Source organism: Cinclus cinclus, chromosome 5 (genome assembly GCF_963662255.1).
Source record: "Cinclus cinclus chromosome 5, bCinCin1.1, whole genome shotgun sequence".
Classification (NCBI taxonomy): Eukaryota; Metazoa; Chordata; class Aves; order Passeriformes; family Cinclidae; genus Cinclus; species Cinclus cinclus.
The window spans coordinates 10,850,294-10,871,058 of record NC_085050.1 but is presented as its reverse complement, the minus strand read 5'-3'; the positions used below and the strand labels follow the sequence as shown (position 1 = coordinate 10,871,058).

Below are 20,765 nucleotides of genomic sequence, written 5' to 3'. Positions count from 1 at the left end.
AAGCAACTTTTGAAAAAGAAAGCTATCTTAAAATAAAATTCTGTTGAAAATACTGGGGGCAAGCAGGTTTGACTTGTGCATTCCAGAGGTTCTCTATCCCTGCTTTGCATTAAGTTCCCTGGGTTTTCATCCAAGGATCCTGTAAGGAGAAAGGGAAGATTTTAGACAGCACTATCTGAGGATCGACCCATTTCTAGTATTTCAGATTTCTTTGACGTATCCAGTGAAATAGTGTGGGTGTACCTTTGTTCTATTTCTTCTACAAAGAGGGAAGTATTTAGCCTATGTCATATAATTTCTGTTCTTATTTTCATATCTAATTTATGGAGTAACGTATTCATTTTATATGGAAAACAAACATGCAGTGGAAAAGCCCCACATGCTTATGATTCAGGAAGAATAGAATCCATTGCTACATAATCATTTCAAATAAAAGACTTCTTTTTAATACTCCCTGATTGACCTAGGGGAAAGTTATTTGGAACCTTGACCCCAGAACACGTATATAAGTCTGCTTTATTTCGTTTTCTTCCCCCTTTTTTAGTCTTTGGGCTCAATTTCGATGATGTTGATGAAAATACAGAAAGAAATTGAATGCCTGACAACAGAGAGCAGCAGGGGTCCTAGATACTGCAGTGCTGCACAGCAAAAAGTGCTAAATAGAGACTTTTGCCTTTTAGTTCTATCAAACCATCAAACCCCTTTTGCAGTCTAGTTTATTTCTTGCTGTTTCTGTTGTTTTCCTAGATCATTTTCATGTTCTTCCTCTGAAGTTTACTAAGCACCTGGACATGTACAACCCCGACATACCAGAGTGGAGGGAAGACATTGGGCGGGTTGTGACGCGACTTCTTGCAAAGGTGCTCTTTCAGATTGGTCCTAACGTGTTCCCTCGCCAGTCATAAAGCTTGAAGGTTAAGTTAATACCTTCTCGTTTAGAAGGTGTTTCAAAATGGAGACAGGGCAAAAGAATCAAGTGAACCTCATGAGCCACATTTCGAGCAAGTTTGAGCCTAGTGTCACTTTTAAGTGCAAGCTGTCGACAATGATATTGTAACACAGACAGTTGAGGTCTAACGCAGCCTAATTGGTAATTAATACTAAATATTGCTCACTGGGATTAGGGATAGACATATTAGCAAACACTGTTAACTGCAAAGCAGGAAGAGTTAAGTAGCTTAAATGTGATAGATTTAGAAGCTAAGCAATGTGTAATATAAAAGACATCATCATTGTGTAAAAACAAAGCAGAAAGAAAGTATTTACAGTGCTTGTTCTGTAACTTTGAAAATTTTGTATAATATATAGGTACACAATTTGTACAGCTGTTTCTTTAGAACTCTCACAAGAAATGTGGATTGGGAACAGCTGAATCCTGTAGGTTACATCAAGTACAAACTATGCAGTAGTACTGTGGCAATAGATCACCTCGTGGAAACTTTGAGCTCAGGAGCTCTTCAGGCACACACCATGCCAGCAAGTGAGGGTGCACACACTGGCTTTCATAAGGACAGTAGTACTGAAATACAGCTTGATATTTTTTATAAAATATTTGAATTTTGAATCCCTTTGCTTTTCCCAGATTTGCAATCGTGCAAATCAGGTTCTAAACTTTTTTACTTTATAACGTTTCCTGCTTTTACTTTTTTTTTTTGAGGTTCTTATCAAATGTCAAATTAATTTCTTGCTTTTATCTACTTAAACTCATTCCATAATGAGTTCCACAGTGTCAGTCAAAAAATATTTGACTGCCCCTATAAAATAGCTCTTGCATTTTAATAATTAGTAAAACATTTTCCAAAGTATATGAACAATTTAATGGAGTTTCAGTATGTGTTTGAGGAAGGCTAAGGAAAGTGCCCAGGGTATGGTCATTAGAATTGTGTGGCTGCATTGTACAAAGCATGGAGAAATCTGGGACTAAAAGCTGAATTTGCACAAACTACTTTACAAAGAGATGAACTTGACTTTCAGCAGGGGAATTAAGGTATTTATTACAATTTCAGGAACTGAACCTGAGTGTTCTTAGTCTCACATTGGAAGATTTCTCTCTGTCCATTAAGCACCTTCTTAAGTAACTTTCAAAAGCTAAAGTTAGCTGCAATGAAAACACTTCTAAGTCTACCCTGTGTCTGAGTGGCCTACAAAGGATCCTGAATTACTTAGGATTTTTTTTTGTTACCTTTGAAGTGCTCAGCCATTGTAGAATTTCGATAAAACCTGAAGACCTCTTTTTTTTTTGCTTCTTTCTGCGATGACAGTGAATTACTTTAATGTGATAACAACACTTAGATCTTCCAATATTCAAAGAGCAACTCACATTTCAGTACATTTATGATTTGTTATATGCTTTGTTCATGATTCAGCTTCTAATGGAATTCCCTTTAAATATTAAGGATCTGAACACCAAAGTTTAAAAGCCATATGTGGAATTACTTTTGTATTTTACATGAAACACTAAGTGCACCTTCGCTGTCTTCACAGGAGACCAGCATACCTGAGGAAACACTCATGACAGTTGTGAAACCTGGTCTGCCCACAGCTGCTGACTTGCATGTGCTACTACCAGCAAATCAACCAAAAAAGAAGAGAAGCATAACTAGTGATAAGGTAACCAGAGCAATGCACATCTGCCTAGACCAGTCTTCATCCTGTTTTGCAATAAATGGCTGCACTCTCATTGCCTTTATATGAAATTAAGAGGTGATCCCTGCCTATGTAAAGATCTCACTCCCACCTGACAAGATAACATGTGAATGCTACAGCAGCTGTGTCTGCTGTGCTTGACAGTACAGTACAGACTAGCTGTCTTATAATCTACTTCTTTCTGGAATGAATTTCTCAAGAATATTTAATATTGGTCTGTCTTTTAAACAGAAACAGCAGTGATGAATGTTATTCTGTGAAGATCCAGTAGAGCAAAGAGTCTCTGCACTGTCTTCAGTAGGAAATTAGATTTCAGGTCCAAAATATCCCAGTACCTTAGTCTTTGACCCATAACATAAAGAGCATCCAGCAAGTATTTTCTGCCCTTGTAAGAAAATGTCCTTTTCAAATGGTAAGAAACAAATTCAGTGAACACAGGATTGAAAATCAGACATTTGCTTCTCTAGTTGTTTATAAACCATGGACATTTTACAGCTTTTTAAGACATGGTCTCCAAACAGCTGGAGTAGTAGGTAAGACAAAGCTCTTCATATTAACATAAACCAAACAGATTGTGTTTGGAGTTCATGAGATGTACTTTGGAAGGTCCAAAGGAGTATGTTGAAGTTGTTGAAGTATTTGAACAGGTGTCTTATCAATAAAATGTACAGACTATGGTGTCGATACACAAATTTTTCTGCTTTTTTGGCAGAAATCCTTACTGCTCTCCCATGTAATCACAGTGAGAATTCCTGGGAGTGTGAATTCCTGATTATGTTGTAGGAAATAGTTAATTTTATCAGGTTGTTTCTTTTGTAGAGATCCATTAATGAACAAAGGCTTTCAGCCAGGGGAATATTACCACTTCAAAATTATTTGAAAATTTCCATTTCTTGAAGAAGCAAGGTGAAGCTTCTAAAAGAAATTCCTTATTCTGAGCCTGTGGGGAATGGATGTGTTCAACAATTTAAGGAAACTAATGGTGATAGATTCTTTTGGTTGTACAAACATTTTACTTCATTGTAAAGTGTTATGTGTATTAGTTCCCTTTAAATATCAATTTCTATGTTAGTACTGTCCTACAAGGCAGCTTAAAGAGTATCAGTTAAAATCAATGTTGTCTCAAGATTTTTCTCATGTTTGTGTATGAAACATCATGTGAATTACTTTAAAGCATAAAGAGGAGTAATTACATGCTGTAAATTATTTGGGAAAGCTTCCATTCAATGGGGCTATAGGGATGTCACAGTAGTGTAGCAGGACATGGTTTTGTAATTAGTTCTCCAGTAAGACCCTGCAAAGGTTTTCTGGAACTAGAGGAGCATGGGAAGGGGAAAAATAATTTTTTAATCTAGAGAATAGGTGTACATTTCTGACATTGTTAGCATGAGGCAGGTCAGACCTATGGTGACTGGGGCTGGAGCAGGAGCAAGGGAGGCAGGAGCAATTACAGCAGCCTGTGCTATGCAGTGATAATGAGTCAGGTGCACCAGTCTCACATTTCAACACTGATTGTGTTACAGAGTACAATGCTGTGGAGGTGTACAGCCAGTCTTCTTATGACAGCTGCCTACATTTCTGTTTTTATATTATTGCTAGTGGACATTGTTTTAGCTATTGTTGTGTGCATAGACGTTTGTTGATTTAGACTTGAATGGCAAAAATTTTGATAAAAAATGTTATATCAGACTCAGTTGTGACTTGAGAAATATCCTGAAAATACACTCTATATACATGAACTCAGAAGCAATAGCTTCTAGTAATTCAACAGGAAAACACTCATGTTTTCATATGTTTAAAGATTCCTTACATTCCCTTCTGTTATTAGAAGAGAATCTTGAAGGTTTTTATTATGAATCAGTGGAAGGATGTACTTTGTCACACTGCTCGTACCAGTTCTTGAAGTCAGTGTTGTGACACTTTTTTGAGGGCTCAGCAATGCAGAATGTTTTCTACACATTTGGAGGTGTCCCTGACACCCTTAACTTAGTTTTAAAATGTCTTTTCTTAAAGAGAACCTCTGTTTTCAACTGAAAACCTTTTAGATTTGGGAATATTAAATTATTTCAGAAATATTAGAGGCAGTAATTTCTTGCTCAGGCAAAGAACACCTGCTTGCTGGTATTTTTATTGATGATTTACATGGAGTGTTGGGATCTGATGCTGTTTATTAGGTTAGTCATGTAGAATATGACTCATTACTGATAAAAGTAGCCATCAATAACAAATATGGTAAGTAAGCTGACAGTGCAGTAGGAGGAGTCCTTTGGAAAATTCTGATATTTTATTCCATTCTGACAGGAGCCCTTTTTGTTTCAAATATATGCAGGGAGAAATAAAAGCTGACTGTGATTTAACCTGCTTTCAGGAACAGAGAAATTTCAAAAAAATTCCATTCTAATTATTGACTCCAGAGAAGACGTGGTTGCTTAATTTATGCACATCTATTGCATGTCTAATGTCAGGTGGGATAAGTCCAGATGAAAGAGTCAATTAAAGTGCAATTAAACTATAATCTGGAAGGCAGGGGCTCTGAGGAAGATTTCTATCCAGACAAACTACTTCACAAAAATTCCCAGTGAGTTGCTTTGGCAAAAAGGAAAAGTCAGAACCCAACCTGTATGAGTGGGTAAGAGGTTGAATAGTGTCATTATTTTTCATTCATTTAAATTCTTACAATGCAGGGGCCGCTGTGTCCACATTTTCAAATATTGTAATTGTAAAGGATGTAGGAAAATAAGGTGGAAACTTCAAACGCTGGTATACGAACCTTAACTTAAGAAGTCTAGAGAGGAGCTCCAAAGACCATGTTTGTTTTTTGAAAAGATGGATAGGTGGCAACACCATGCCCAATAAATACCTTGGGGCAGGAAAAAAAAACCCAAAAACCCATGAGCACTATCAGCAGAATGAATAAGCCAGAACCTTTGGCTGGATTCACATGAGATTCAAATTTTTTGACCTGAGGACATGTTGTTCATGTGGATTTGGGTATCAATCCAGCAGTGGGGATTCAAGTAACAAACACAAAATCCACACCAAATGTTGGGTTACTTACAAACCTGCCAGGAAAATATGAGGAATCAAAAGTTATGGATCTCAGAAATTTAATTTACTGGCTGTAAGTCAGATTAACCTAAAGTCGTTGTCTCTCTTACACTGTACACCATAAACACATGAAAGAACCTGCATTGATACAAAGAAACTTTATTTCATTGATAGAAGCATCACTTTAAAGCCTCCTAATCAGCAGAGCTGTCATATCCATTTTCTTTTCAGGCTTTGGGCAGAAAAATAAATAATTAGGAGCTATCTGCTGTAATTGTCTTGTGAAATAACTGAAACCATGCTCACTTCACTCTCATGTTGAGTCATTCCCACATTAAAAAAATTAATAAAGTCAGTGAAATAGCTTCAGAAGTTAGATATTCCTCAAGAAGAATGATGATATTTGAACTTTTGTATAGTGTCTGCCCATAAAATGAGTGGGCCTACAGGGATTTTTATCCATTGTACTTCAAAAGCTTGTCAAAGATGAGCACCATAATTGATAATATCGTAAAAGGAGTTACTTGTGAAGGTTTCATGGATACAAAGCAAATTTCTAATCTGGCATCCTCTGGGAAGTTGTGTCCCTAATTATAAAGCATAGAGTTTAAAACTATCTTTGATCTTTTAGAAAATTGACCACGTTGAAAACACAAGCAAGTAGAAAGTATAATTCAAACAATTTGTCATCTGGGGTTGGGATGTGAGTGTATTTAATGGTTCTGCTCCATAAAAATATGAGAGACCACATTTCACTATGCTCTATCCACTGGAGGAAAATAGGAGGAATACTGATTTTTTTTTCCACATGGATGAATGTATATATTTCTGTGGAGTATTGCTAAAAATTAGTTATAAATGGAATTCATTCCATTGTAGGTAAGGAGATAAGGTAAATTATGACATGAAGTTAATTATTAAACAGTAGTTACTTTTCATGGCAAGAAATCCAAAGTGACATTATGGGTTTTCTTCTGATAGGTTAGAAGAGTGGGAGGTTTTTAATATGGATTATGTATTGTGTGAGTTATGAGCCAGGTAAACCCAATAGTGTGCGCAAATTCCTTGCTGTCTGTCACATACTGGGTAAACGTGAAGACTTGGGTAATCAAAAAAGAAAGATTTGGCTATAAAATTGTGACATTTTCAGCTTATATGTCTTCTGGAGTTTTGCTTGGTTTTTAAATATTGAATTTCTTTTAGATTTCAGCTCAGTATTGGCAAGTGCTTTCACCATTTAAAGGACCCAAGGTTTTCCTTTTAAAATCATTTGGTGTCTCAAAGTGGAACAGAGCACAAGACAACTGACATTCTCTCTGTTGTATTTTCAGAGAATAGCAGCTATAAAGCAGGCCCTGAATGCACACAACATCAGTTTCTTTCTGAGGGGAGGATACTGGGTCTTAGTGACTTTAGCTGACTCCGGTTCAGGTAAATATATTTAAAAAGCTATCAATAGATCAACTTTTGGATGCCTCTTCAAGTTCTAATAATTTAAGGAGAAAATCTTTATATCAGTATATATGTGTACATATAACACATATACATATATTTGGTACTTGTTACACATAGATAAACACACATATATATATGACTATATATAAGTTTGTATAAATATATATATATGCATACACATATATATGTATGTGTCTTCATTTGGCCATTATTAACAGACACAACCAAATATTTTTTTTTTATGTTTCCATTTTGTCATACTTTGCGATTTGTATCACAAGCTTCTTGCTTTTTCTGTATAACCACAACATAAAATAAAGAATCTCCATTGTACAAAACAGTGCTCTGAAGGAGGAGCCAACCAGGCTTCAAAAAGCTCATCTGGTGATCTAAAAGCACTTTAGGCTGCCCTGGCTGCTAAGAAAGCAGAAGTTCTTTGCCCATATATCAACCATTAACTCTGCTGCTGTAACTACATGGGTCTAACACTGGCTGCATCACTGCCATGTGTGTCTGATCTTCTGATCAGCTAATGGGAAGGTTGCTGTAGTGTGTCCACTTTGCTAATCCTGTCCTGAGATAAAATATGCTTTTTCTCTATTTAAAACAAATGGAAGTGGGGTGGGGGCAGGGGAAGTTGTGTGCATTTCCTGCCTCCCTGGATTCACTCTTGGTGGAAACTGGTTGAAGAGAGTGTGTGTACATACACGTATGTGTTTTGAACAGAGAGATGTTAAAATTATTTTAACCAGAAAGTCCAGCTTTGACTTGAATCTTTTATGGGAATGTCCTGTAATTTTTGTTTGTGTTTTATCTCCCATAATATATCCTTCTTTATTTATTTCACTGTGTTGTGGGAGAACAGCTTTCGCCAGCCACTATCAATTTATGTAAATGCTGGTGTGATGTTTTATCTGTCAGCTCTCTGTAGAAAACAAAGCTCTTTTATCTAGCTGCTAATGTATAATTGTGCTACAGTCTCACTGTGGTACCTTGTCTAGTAAAGGGCTGACATTCCTTTGCCAGCACAAAAGGGATTGAAAGAAGCCCCTGTTCATTCCAGCCTTTACCAATGCATGACCTTGATGAGTTCATTTGTTGTTCAGAGCCTTAGTTTCTCCATCTGTGAAATTAATACAGCCCTGCTTTTGCAAAGCATGTACTTAGGGTGTGTGATCATTTACTATGATAACTTCAGATTCCCTGAAATAATCCCAACCAACCACTGAGTATGCAAATAATTAAATCTTCAGGATATTGGGTTTTGCTGTTTGTTGTTTTCTTTTTTTAAAATGGGTTCTTCTCTGTCCTTCAGTAAAAAGTCAACAACTATTTCTGTAGTTTTGCCTTTCTGAAGAAAACACAGACAAAGTGAAGAGATTGCAAAAATTACAACCAATGTAAAAAAAATTACAACCTGACATTTAAATAGAAAAGAGTGCTCAAGAATGTGAATGACGTGGAATGGGATGTGAGAGACTGTTCTTTGATTTTGTTTTTCAGACTCTCAAAGGATTGGAGGAGGCAGCGGCTACTGGGCTATTGTTGTTCTCTTTGTTATTTGTCTAGTTGCAGTCGGGGCTTTCATCCTCTACAAGTTCAAAAGGCAAGCAAACCTTAACCAATATTTGAATTTTAATAATTAGATTTATCCATAGATTAGCAAGACAGAGGTTGTTATTTGTAAAGAAGATTTCTTGAAAAATTGAAAAAAGTATACCACTTTGAAAGTCATATTTTTCTGAACTTTTCAGATATCAAGGTGTACTGCACAAGGTGTACTGCACTGATGCTTGTTTCACTCACTGTGTTCAAAGATAAATATCAACAATCTGGGAACTATGGAGAGTTTGTTCAGTTTATCTAAATAATACCATCAAGAATTAGAGCTGAACTAAAATATTATTCCTGATTAATTCCCTTCTCATTACTCCTAACAGTTATGAATAAGCTAAAACTATTGGGACAGGGAGTGCATCTGCAATGCTGATTTGCTTAAAAAAGTAGTTTTATCAAAGCCTGTAATGCTCTGGGGCTTCTCTTTGTGCACATTACATTTTAATTGCTGAGGCAATGCCATGGAGAATGACTGACAGAAATAGATTAGCGTTAATTTGGCACTAGAGTGTGTGGAGGGAAGAAATATTTCTGCAAGTGGCCCTTGTGTTGGAGCCTGTTCTCAAAACTGACAATGCCAGCCTTGGACAATCTGATATATCTTTATTCTGCAATTGATTTTAATCTGAGCTGCTGTGCAATTTAAATAATTTGTTCTTGTTCATGGGACAGTGTTATCATTGTCTATCCTACTGGCATTTCTGTGTCTCTGGGGCATTCAGAAGCTAATGTTTGACCATACTGGAAACAAGACTTCATCATCATCATCATCATCATCATCATCATCATCATCATCATCATCATCATCAACTCCTGTTGTCCTTCCTCACTGAGGATTCTTACTGAGTTGCCTCATTTTTAGAAGGATGATTTATTTTTAAAATAAATATATGTTTATTGAACTAGGAGCAGCATTAAGTTTGTGACAGCAGTAAATGTAGCTAGCATTAAGAGTTTGTTTAGCTGAAGTATTTTTATGTCAATAGATAAAAAACCCTTTTTCTTCAAGAACCTAAGTTTCTTAGAGTTCAGAGTGACTGGTTGCTTTACAGGACAATGCACAGAATACTGTATCAGACTGTCTGCAGTGGAATATGAATCTATTTTGATATTTTAGGTGCCTGAAGTGAGGAAAAACATAAAAAATGTTGGTGTGATGTAATTATTTCAATAGCAATAGAATGGAGGATTTTCTGTTTCTGGTTTCGATCATAAAACTTCTTTGTGATATCTTTTAAAAGCTATCTGATTTATATATTTTTATTAGCTCTTAAGTGAGGACAATTAAATAACAGACATAAATACTGCATATTAGAAGGAGTATAAAATATTCAAGAAAGGAATAAAAATAATCTTCCTTGAGTTCTTTCTAAAACACCTAATGAACCATTGCATTATAAGTAGAGCTTTTATTAAGGAGGAAAATATAGTACAATTTCCAAAGTGTGAGCTTTAATGTCTCTCATACTTCTATATAAAATTTGTGAAAATCATTTGCATTTACATTTGGAGGGAGGTGGCAATTTAGATGCAAGTGAGGATTATTGTGAGATACATTCAAGAGTTTGTCAGTAGCCTAAAAACTGCTGTTGGCATTGATGAATGACCATGCAGCAGTACTCAATTTTAGTCTGAGATATTTGAAAGAATCTTTTTTTCAAATGTTCCTGCTAAGCTTTTCAAAATTGGCAATTTTTTTGCATCCTTCATTTGCAAGTTCTTCTTCAAAGAAGTATCTATTCAGTGCTATGTTTCAAAAATCACTTTTTCCTCATGGGGTCCCTGTGAAAACTCCTGTCCCACCAAAATATTTAATCCCTTTTTAAAAGTTTTTCCTGTGTTTATGGAAATGCTGGATCCCCACGGAGTACTTGTTGGGAGTACAGTCCCTTTAAAGTCAGTACAGTGAGTACATGAGTTTACAAACTGGTCCACAGGGGCTGAGGCTATGAAATGAGTGTCCTTTATAGATCTAAAAGTTGCAAGTTATAATGCATAAAGGCGACTTTTGAATATTATATGCCTGGGTATTAAAATTAAGTTACTGAAAGAATGCCATAGGCAACTAAAAATGTTCTATTTTGTGTGATAATTTCAGAATTACTGTGGTCTATTATAATCCAGATAATTTGGGGAAATAAAAATATTATTTAATTCTACAGAGAAATTACAGATGTGTAAAGTGTTTAAAAGAGAATACTGTCCATAACTATGATGTGTGATTTACAAACTTAAAGAAGAGATGGAAGACATTTGGTGGTGCTTTCTCTTCTTTCATTAGATTAATAGAAGGGTTAAAACTCTGTTTTTCCCTACATCAGTGAAATTTTTTTTGATCCTAGTTTTATCACTACACTCGTTGGGTGTCCAGGACCTGCAGCTGGCATTGGAGCACATGTAAAGCAGGTGGTTCGCAAGAGATTGCATGAACGTGTCTTGGGCTGCTCTCTCTCTTTCTCTCTCTTTGTTTTCTCTGGCTCAGAGTGAAGTTTGATACCTGTAAAGGTGCAAGATGGAAAAACTGGCTTGCAAAATCAGATGGTAACTGGACTGGCAGGGAGGTTACAGCTTCACATATGAGAGCATGTCATCTATTTGCAATGACAGAGTTCAGAACTTGCGATGAAAAAAAGGAGAGAAAATAGCAAGCTTTGTGCAGACATACAGCTTTGATAGAAAATGGCAAAACATGCCCAGACTGCCCCAACTTTCTGAGTTCTGAGGTTACTTGTCCCCAAGCGTGGTCACCTGCCCAAATTATTCCTGAAGTGCATGTCATAAGAACTTGGGTATTAATTTACACTAATTTTTGTCACACTGAGCTAGAAAATGAAAGATGGTGTTGACAAGGCATCAGAAACTAATCCAATACCTCTTGTTTTAATGAATCTTTCATAAGTAATGAAACTTGCTGGTCCTATTTAATTTCTCATTTTTTGAAAACTGCAATATTCAGTACCAAAACTTGGTGTCCTTGACAAGAAGTAAATCCAACAAAATTAGTTTGGGACAGGGCAGTGATCTAAAAATAACAATCCTGCATAAGATTTTTTGTCCATTGCCTCATATGCAGAAAAAGAAAAGAGTATTTCTTCTAATCAGATAGGGGGTAGGGGAAAATCAGTGGCAGATTCATATAGAGGTAGTGGGATTTTGGCTGATTAGTAACAAGCCCAGTACAAACCAATGCTATCTTATCCCTCCTGAAGGAATGCCCATTAAATACAAAGTATGTAAATGGTATAATTTCTCACTGCTCTGATCAAGTCTAAAATGGTATCATCTGGTGGATAACCAGAGCTGTCATAGCTGTCTAGCTAATGATTAGGTGACTGTAGGTCACATCTGTTCTTATATGCCCTAATCCCAAATACTTAAGCATTGACTAGGAAGACTGTTGCCCTCTGTTTTTACATGCTGTAAAATTGCAAGCATTTATCATTTCATGTCCCCATTCCTGAATCTCATGCACCCCCCACTTTATCTGATGGTTTCTTTGTGCATCCAGCCACCTCTTGAAAAACTGGTGCTGGAGGACCCAGAGCTCATGAAGCGACTTCGGGCAATCCCAAGCATGGTTCATGTATTCTTTAAACAAAGGAAGAAAAAAATAAAAGGAAGAAGCCAAAATATTTTGAGAAACACAGGGGTTTGATCCTTTCTGATCAGAGTAGATAAGAATTTCAGAGTAGGGCTATTTTTGCTCTGTATATGGCAAGTAAATTTTAAATTATAAATATGATGGGTTTTTAAAACTAATTGTAATGGTGTTCAACAAATGAGCTGTCTTTTTTATCTGAGCTGTTGGTTTAGAGAGTTTAGGGGAGGAATTTTGAGCATGGCAACAAGGAACAAGGGGTCATTCCTTGCAGGTGAGCCAAGCATGGCTGTGCAGAAGGAGCAGTGCTGTCAGCAGATGTGAGTGGTGGGCAAGCCAAGAGTAAAGAGCCTTTGCACTGCTCTGCTCTCACCGAGCAAAGGGTGCCTCAAGTAAACATGTTGCAATGCTCACTAGTATGCTCCAGTTGTTTAAGCATCCAGGTAAAATGGACTGCAGCTGCTTCTTTTGCCCACAACAATATGGAACAGCTGGAAAATATTTTTGCAAAATCCAGAACTATTTCTTTATGTGGATCTGGGATCTGCACGTATTTTTTCTGTACCATACCATCTTTACTAGATTTGGTTCAGTAAAATACACTTCCTCCATTCCCTTTGAAACAATGTTTGTATTTTTTGTGGTTTTCAACTGCCTTCCAGAAAAGATTTCTTCATCCTCTCAGAAGAAGCTTTATGGTGTGGGATCCTGGGAAACAGTACAGAGAAGGGAAATAGTACTGTCTGCACCAGGCAAAGTGGAGGAAAGGAAAATTATATTTTAGCCACATCAAAGCTGCTGTGCAATCATCATGTTAATAGCAGAAGATCTGAAATCATCATTTCCTTATTTTTCAGTTCCGTATAATAGCAGGATATTAGAGTAGCCAAACCAGACCAAATAGCTGGCTTTTGGGCTTATGTATTTTACCTGGTTAATTGCTGCAAATTTGATTCTCTGAAAGAGTATGAACATCTTCATCTTCTAATTTGTATGCAAACTACTGCTGGTACCCTTAAAGCTGCATACATTGTTTTTACATATCACCATGAATCCTCTTCACCCAGATTTATACCATTTTGTGTGTGTTCCTTTTTGCCTGCTACTATCAAGTACCAATTTTGGTAAATGAACCCCCTCCTGGGTGTTTTCCACAATCTGGAGCAGAACTGTGTTATCTTTCTGCCTCATTGACTTACTATCTCATTTTCAGTCTCTGAAGAAAAGCTATCTTTTTTCCCCACGCTGCTTATACTAGTTTTATGTTCCATGAGAGCAAGCTTAGTCCCAATCCATGCCTTTTAGTGATAAAAAATCAGGCACTAATTTAATGTTCCATAATATTTTGTAAAAACATCCTCAGAAATCAAAGTAATAGCATGCAGAAAAGATTTTGGAAATGAAAGAGGCGAGTATATCAGGAGTGCCTTAAAGCACAAAGAAGTCAGTCATCTGAACATTAATCCAAACATAATAAAGTCAACACCACAATGAAGTATGCTATTTAATGGATTATTATTGTTATTTTTATTTAAGTTCCAAGAGAATGCTACATTATTCCATATTCTTTGCCATGTGAATATGTTCATTTTTTTAATGCTGAACGGAATTTTAATCAAGCCTCTGAAAAATAAATGAAGTTTCATAAAGGCAAATGAATATTTTTTCCGCAAAGAAGGAATTGAATGCCAAATAAACTAGAGCTTAAATGAGTAGGAATCAATATCACATCCCCCTCCTGCTGTTCCTTCCTGCTGAACATTTTAAAGTGCTAACAGTTTGGGGTATGAATTGATTAGAATTTGTGAATAAAGGAAGGAAAACAAAGTGCTTCCTGGAATATCTTCTAAAAGGTGTGGGACCTGGAGAAAAAGGTGAAAATCATGTGCTGTGATATTCTTTGTTAGTGCTGTGCAGAATTGCATCTCTAGCTCATATTTTTATGGTCCTCAAAGCAGGCATAGTATTTCTTCTTTTTCATGCTTGAAATGAAATGCTACAGGAAAAACAGAAAGGACTGAAAATGTAAACCATGGAGCGCTGCTCAGCAGAGGTAATTGTCTCCAGTGATGGATGTGAAGCACATGCACTTTGCAGATGAAGAGTAAAGCCCCCAAAGAAACTATTGCATAATCTTCTTGTCTGGTCTTCTAAATGTGCTTTCAATTTTCATATTGCTTATACAAATCTCTTGGGTCAAATTTCGTGTCTTGTCATGTTTTCACAGTAGTCTTTTATGTAGACCCAAGAATTTCAGCTCTGCCTGCTTCAAACAGTGACATTGGACTCAACATTAACTGCAAAGTAGAGCAAAGCACATCAGGGTACACTATCTGTGTAAGTAGGGGTAGCAGCCTCCTTCCTGCATGCTAGAGCAGTGAGAAGCAAAAGTGCCAGAATCAGGCCCATCTTTAGCAAGGCTTCAGAATCCACATCCTATTTCATCCCACACTGTGGTTGTCCCTTGTAAACAGAATATCCAGCACGTGTGTTAAAAATACTTCCTGAAAAGGCTTAAACTTTCATTTTCTTCAGGGTGGTTGAGTGTGTTCCTTGTAAAATTCAACCATTAAGAAGCACAGAGTGATCTCTGTATTGTATAAAAGGTCTAATATCTACAGTCCATGTCTTCTCAAGGCCTGTGATATTTTCCTTCCTCCAATCCATTCAGTGTTACAGTCTTTTCCATGTAAGTGTGAGGAGCAAAGGAAAGTGTGGAAGTGCTGAATACCTCAGCTTAATACCCTCCCCAAAGGATCTGTTCTTAGCAGAACTGGGCAAGATAAGACAAGCAAGAAATAACAGCTCACACTTCTTTTTTTCCCATCCTTTTGTTCTTAAACCATAAGGAAATGCTCTCAGCAGCAATACAAGTAATGGTTATTTGTGAACTTGAGAGGTTTCTTCATTCTTCCTGGATATGTTTACTGGTATGTGCTCTGCTCATGGTTATCTCTAACTAGGAAGTCATGGAGGAGCCATGAGTTGAAGCCTCAGGATTGACACCAAACGACGCACTTGGTTGAGCTGGTTTCATACAGGTCCCAGGCAGTAGTCACACTAGCAGATCTTCTCTCTTTACTTAACTGCAAAGGTCTGATGTGCCATATGGGTTTGAGATGTTCAGCGTTTTTATTATGTCAAAATTGTTTTGATAATGCCACTGATGCTTCTCTAATCTGTCAGAAATAGTTCTGAGAAGGTTATTATAATTATTGTAGAAACATATGTGCTAATTCTGCAGATGTGTTACAGAGACATTCTTCTGGGTTTTGTCTCCCTTAGGCATTTGATGGTGGACTGAAAGTGAGCAGTTTGACAGGTTTGATGCAGGTCTGATTGAGAGAATAGTTTTCCACATGACCAGTTTCATTACCAGACACATTAAAAAACAGTCTGGAGTTACTGGCCCTAGAGAAAAAAAATCAAAATTAATTACTTAATGTATTTGTTTTGGTAATGGGGAATGTCCTTCCCTCTTGCAAAATGGCTTTTTTTAAATCCATATAATGAAAGGAGAGTGATGAATGGCTTGGCTTTATGTGTATGTCTGTTGGAGGAGCCCTCAGACTTGTTGAAGTGATAATAGCACAGCATTGTGTCATCAGACCTTCTTTCCTTTTGGTTTTGTACTGCGTATAAATAATGGGATCAAATACCCAATTTTTATTTAGAGGTATAATTGTGTGTGTGTGTGTGTGTATACACATACCTGTACAGATACGTGTGTTTGTGTAGGTACATAGGACTCAATTTATCTTTTGGATTGTACAGATTAAAGGGAGAAGATTATCTTAATTAATCTTTAATTTCTTCGTAATGTCCATTTATTTTCATTATTTGGGTGCAATGGAAGTTGTTTTTCAGAATAGTTCGTTGCAGTAACTTTTTTTTATCTCAAACTAAAATGGTGCCCCTTGCTAAAGAAACCTTCTTATGAAATGTAATTTAAAACAGGTCTTCAAAAGCCTAGAGAAAATAGAGTAATCTGTGTATTTATCCAGCTTTTAAACTGCTGCCATAATATGGAGAAGGAGATGGTTGCTTTTAGAGAGATGCCTAAAAATTAGTGTCACTTTTTCTATTTTCTCACTGTCTAAAGGGGCTCAACAAAAACCACAGCTGTTCAACACTGTTTTTCCTTTTCTACTTGTTGTCTGCCCATTGTAATAATCTGGCTTTAAGCACAGACTTTGACAGCCATGATCTGTTGTCATGCTGCTCAAGCTGTCAAGCAGCTTCTGGCACTGTAGGAAATGGAGCTTAGAGCCTGCAGTTCCCTAATCTGAAGTGTCTGGTGCTTGGGAAAGGATGTCCTCATGTGCCTAGGCAGACTGCAGGTGAACACAGCTACAGCACAAAGGGTATTGCTCTTGAGGAATGTTTAAACCATAAAATCTGTTGTAAAGCTAGCAGTCCCTGATTTTTTCCCTCTGAGTTTACAAAATCTAATTTAAATTAGTCTAGTTAAGAACTCTTTATCAATATTAAGTCATAAGCATCCCAGTCTCAGCCTTGGTGTTAATTGTCCATTAGAGGCATTTAATAGGATGCTTTTTGTTTCTCTAGATTCCAGTCAGAGTGAGTGAATTATTGTCTCTTGTAGAGTTTGTGTAATTCATCAGTTCCCAGTCCAAACTTTATACCATCTCCTCCAGTGCTGCCTGCTGAACTTAATCAACCTGCCCTGTCTTGTGCTGTTATCAATGCCTGTTTACCTTTTCACTCCTTACCCCTTGGTCCTGGCCTCCTGTGTCTTCACTTTCTGCTCCTTTCCAGTCCCTGTCTCCTGGGCTTCTCCTGACTTTTTTTCCCTGACCCTAATTGACTGTGAGTGCCATCCAATGCTATCACACTTCAATGTCAGCCCACATGCTCAGGGAGATGTGATGATGAGTGCAGCCCAGCTTCATGTATGTGAAGACACCTGGGACCAAGAATGAACACCCACTGGGCCCTTTGATTGAATTGCTTGAATTCTTAAGATAGGTTTTGTGTGGATTTAGTAAATTTTGTCTGTCAATCTTAGAAATGGATGCTTAAATATTATGTTTGTATGAAGATCCTGATAAGGAGGTTACATAAAACTGTGAGAGAGAACAAAGAGTTGATAAGTTCAGTTTGTGATCACAAAATTAAGGAAGGATGGGATTGGTAATGATTTTTTGTTCTGGAATAACTTAGTCCTGCTGGAGGTCTGCTCTGATACCAGGGTATATGTGACACAAAATAATTCCATCCCAAAATTTTTCTTTTTGTCACATTTAGGAAACTGCCAGGCAGAAATGTCTACGCCCAGATGCACAATGAAAAAGAGCAGGAGATGACAAGCCCTGTTAATCACAGTGAGGACACCCAGAACATCATCCAGGGTGAGGAGTTTATTGATGATGATCTGGACTCTCAAACACTAGGTAACGCAAGAGGTAACTTTGTTTTTAGCTTATAAATTTTCCTAAGTAGTTGATTTTAAATTGATGTTTGCTTTCATTTTATTTCTTTTTCATTTTCTATTCAGTCTCTAGAAGATGCAAATGGTAACACCACTAACAAGGGATTATCTCAATCACCTTCTTTTAGCTTGCTTGAGATACAGGTTAATGTATGGATGATGTGCTATATAGAGCATGAGTACAGAGATAGTAATTTACTGTCAGGAGACAGACTTGGGCAATTTTGGAGATAAATTATATTTGGTAGATGGGGATATAATCTGCAACAGTTGAATTCACTCAATAATCTCCTGAATTAATGGAAAATTGAGTTTCAATTTCCAAGGATTTGTAGAGTCAATGCTTCTGTGATTTCAGATGGATTGTATGGAGATCCATTGCTTTATTTGCTTTCATATTCTGATGGCATTTCAAGTTTTTGTGATTAGAAACATCAAATTTATTCATGTATAAAAAGGATCATAAGTCTTTCTTAATTTAGTTGTTGATTTTCTAGTATTCAGGAGGTGGTTATAAAAAACCCATGAGGGAAATTTTCTGTAAGTATCTCTCAGTGCAAATGATTTCAGGTGGAAGTATATATCCTGGCACCCTGTGGTTAGTTTTAATGGAACATGGAGTTCTGATCTATAATACATTGTCTTCAGACTGCTTTCTGGTCACAGTCTGAAAATTGTAGGACAATGTTAGAAACACCCAGTTCCATTTCTGAAAATTTGTGAAAATAAATAAGATGATCCAAAGTTTTTGGGATTTGTAGCATTAGATTGATGGTGTGAAAGGGAATTGTAATATCTTCATGAACTCCAAGGAAGAAGATGTGTTTTAGCTGCACCCGAGGTAGGCTGGGCAAGACAGAACCTGATCTGAGGAGAGATTTCTTTATCTTGGGTTTCACCTTTTTTATTTGTTGTCAATGTCTTTATTTTAATTTGCTAAACTTTGTGCTGCTTCTAGGTTCTTGGAGGAGTTAGCTTTGAACACAAGGGAAGAATCCAGCCTCTTGCTTTGCTTTGTGTATTTCTATATCTTCTTTGACAACCTTGTGTATGAGTATCACTGCTTTTATTCTGATTTTGCAAGGCGACCTTTGTTGCTCTCCTGACTTTACCGGAGTTAGTTCCAAAAAAAACCCTCCAAAAACAAAGTCTGTGTTAAATTTGTTTGGTCATCTCACCTCCAGGGTCTTTAGAGGAGAACCTGAATGCTAACAAAGTCTTTGCAGACATGCCTATTGAAGTGGAGCATTCAAACAGCTCTAGTAATGTACATAAGCATAACTTCTTAAAATGGTAGAAAATCCCTCATGGTTTATTTAAAAGAAGGTAGCTTTGGATGCTCTAATAAAGAAATGCTACCCTGATTCGTAACACATTTAGAATTAATCTCTGCTTGCCCTGCACTTGTTACTCAGAGAAAACAAAATTCTTCCCATCTGAGCAGAGCATTATTTTTGGGTTAAAGAGTACAAGACCATGTTTTGATGACATAAGAATGTAAATGTGATTTCGAGGTGATTTGTGCTTCAGCCAGGTTGTCTGCAGCGGCAGACTTTCCAGTAGAGTGTATAAAAGCTCATATTTGTGGATCATAATCATCCATATTTGTCAGCTACTGTTCAGCATTTAGACAGAAGATGTTATTTAATACATAAAACTACACTCCTGCTCACTCTACTGTTTTGTTATTTGCAATACTTTCCACTAACTCCAGTATTGCTCAGTACTGCCAAGAAAATATTCCTGTTAATGATACTCTATTTTATCTGGCTAGAATATGAAGCATGTAATAATGTCTGCTTTATATTAAATTCTGGTTTACGACATTATTTGCAGAAGGTTCCTATGCTATGGAGATCCCTGCTAGTTCTGGTGAGCTTTTTCCCTCCCTCTTGGGAGATGCCAGTAGCTGCCTCCGCTCCATGTGCAGCAGGGAGTTACAGGCCTGGGTTTCTGTTTGTTCTCTCTCTTCTCATAACTTTTGAATTTCCACAGTACAGTATTTCCAGACTCACCCATCCACTTTTTTTGTTTTCTATATATTTTATGTTGCCTACTTTATCGCAACCCCCACCTTGGGACTCCTCAACACCATTACCTTGCAGTGACTCCTTCTGGGAGAAGTGGCAACTTGAACAGCTACAGAGTTCCCTTATTGCTGATGCCGGTCAGTGTCCAGTCCCAGGTCAGTGGCATGTCGAATGGACGCCTCAGGTTCCATTCTCCTCCCTCACCTGCACCCCTCGAGACAACTACACCTTTATAAGCCACAAAGAGAACCAACTTATGCTGTCACTGGGATAGAAACCCTAGGAATTCACCACAAAACCACCACCATGAGCAAAAACTTTGTGCAAAAGTGTGCTGTAGGTACATGGAGCTGTTGCACCAACCTTCACCCGAACTGTTGTTTGATAAAGACACTCTCTTATGCAATTTACTTGTTTCTGCAATAAAAGGGGGATTTATTGTGGAGTAATACACTAATGTTGGCCTTTTGTTTCTGTATTTTCCTAGGCAATCACTCAGGCGTGGTTTTGAGCATCAACTCCAGAGAGATGCACAGTTACCTGGTTAGCTGATACTTGCAGCTGAACACAAAAACCGAAAGACTCTTCTCTGTACCGTTTTATTTTTCCCTGGTGATCTCCCAAAATTGCAAATATGGCTGTAAATGCTGATGGAGAGGAGGCTTCTTATCAGTCCTGTGGAAAACAAGCATCCTTCATCAGTTACCAAGGGTGAAGGATAATATGTTTTGTATTCACTCTATGGCCTGGGAACTCATTATGATTGAAACTCAAACTATGGTAGCAAATTTGTAGCCCTAGGCACCTTCAATGCCACCTTGTTTATTTTCTGTATATGCTCAATTTCTTTATGTTTATTTTTAGAATGATTGACCGTAACTTTTAAATTATATTTTTAATTGAGGTATTCAGTGGAAGG

The 20,765-nt window shown here is 37.1% G+C and overlaps 1 protein-coding gene across 1 annotated transcript in view; it reads left to right on the top strand.

Moving 5' to 3' along the window:
- Positions 1-20,357, top strand: part of SORCS2 (sortilin related VPS10 domain containing receptor 2) — a 521,566-nt gene extending 501,209 nt beyond the window's left edge. Inside the window, exons 22-28 of the mRNA XM_062493233.1 lie at positions 748-860; positions 2,485-2,610; positions 7,026-7,125; positions 8,653-8,755; positions 17,633-17,790; positions 19,922-20,001; positions 20,334-20,357. Coding sequence (XP_062349217.1) covers positions 748-860; positions 2,485-2,610; positions 7,026-7,125; positions 8,653-8,755; positions 17,633-17,790; positions 19,922-20,001; positions 20,334-20,357 — 704 coding nt within the window. The remainder of the gene's footprint in view (positions 1-747; positions 861-2,484; positions 2,611-7,025; positions 7,126-8,652; positions 8,756-17,632; positions 17,791-19,921; positions 20,002-20,333) is intronic.
- The last annotated feature ends 408 nt before the right edge of the window (positions 20,358-20,765 follow it).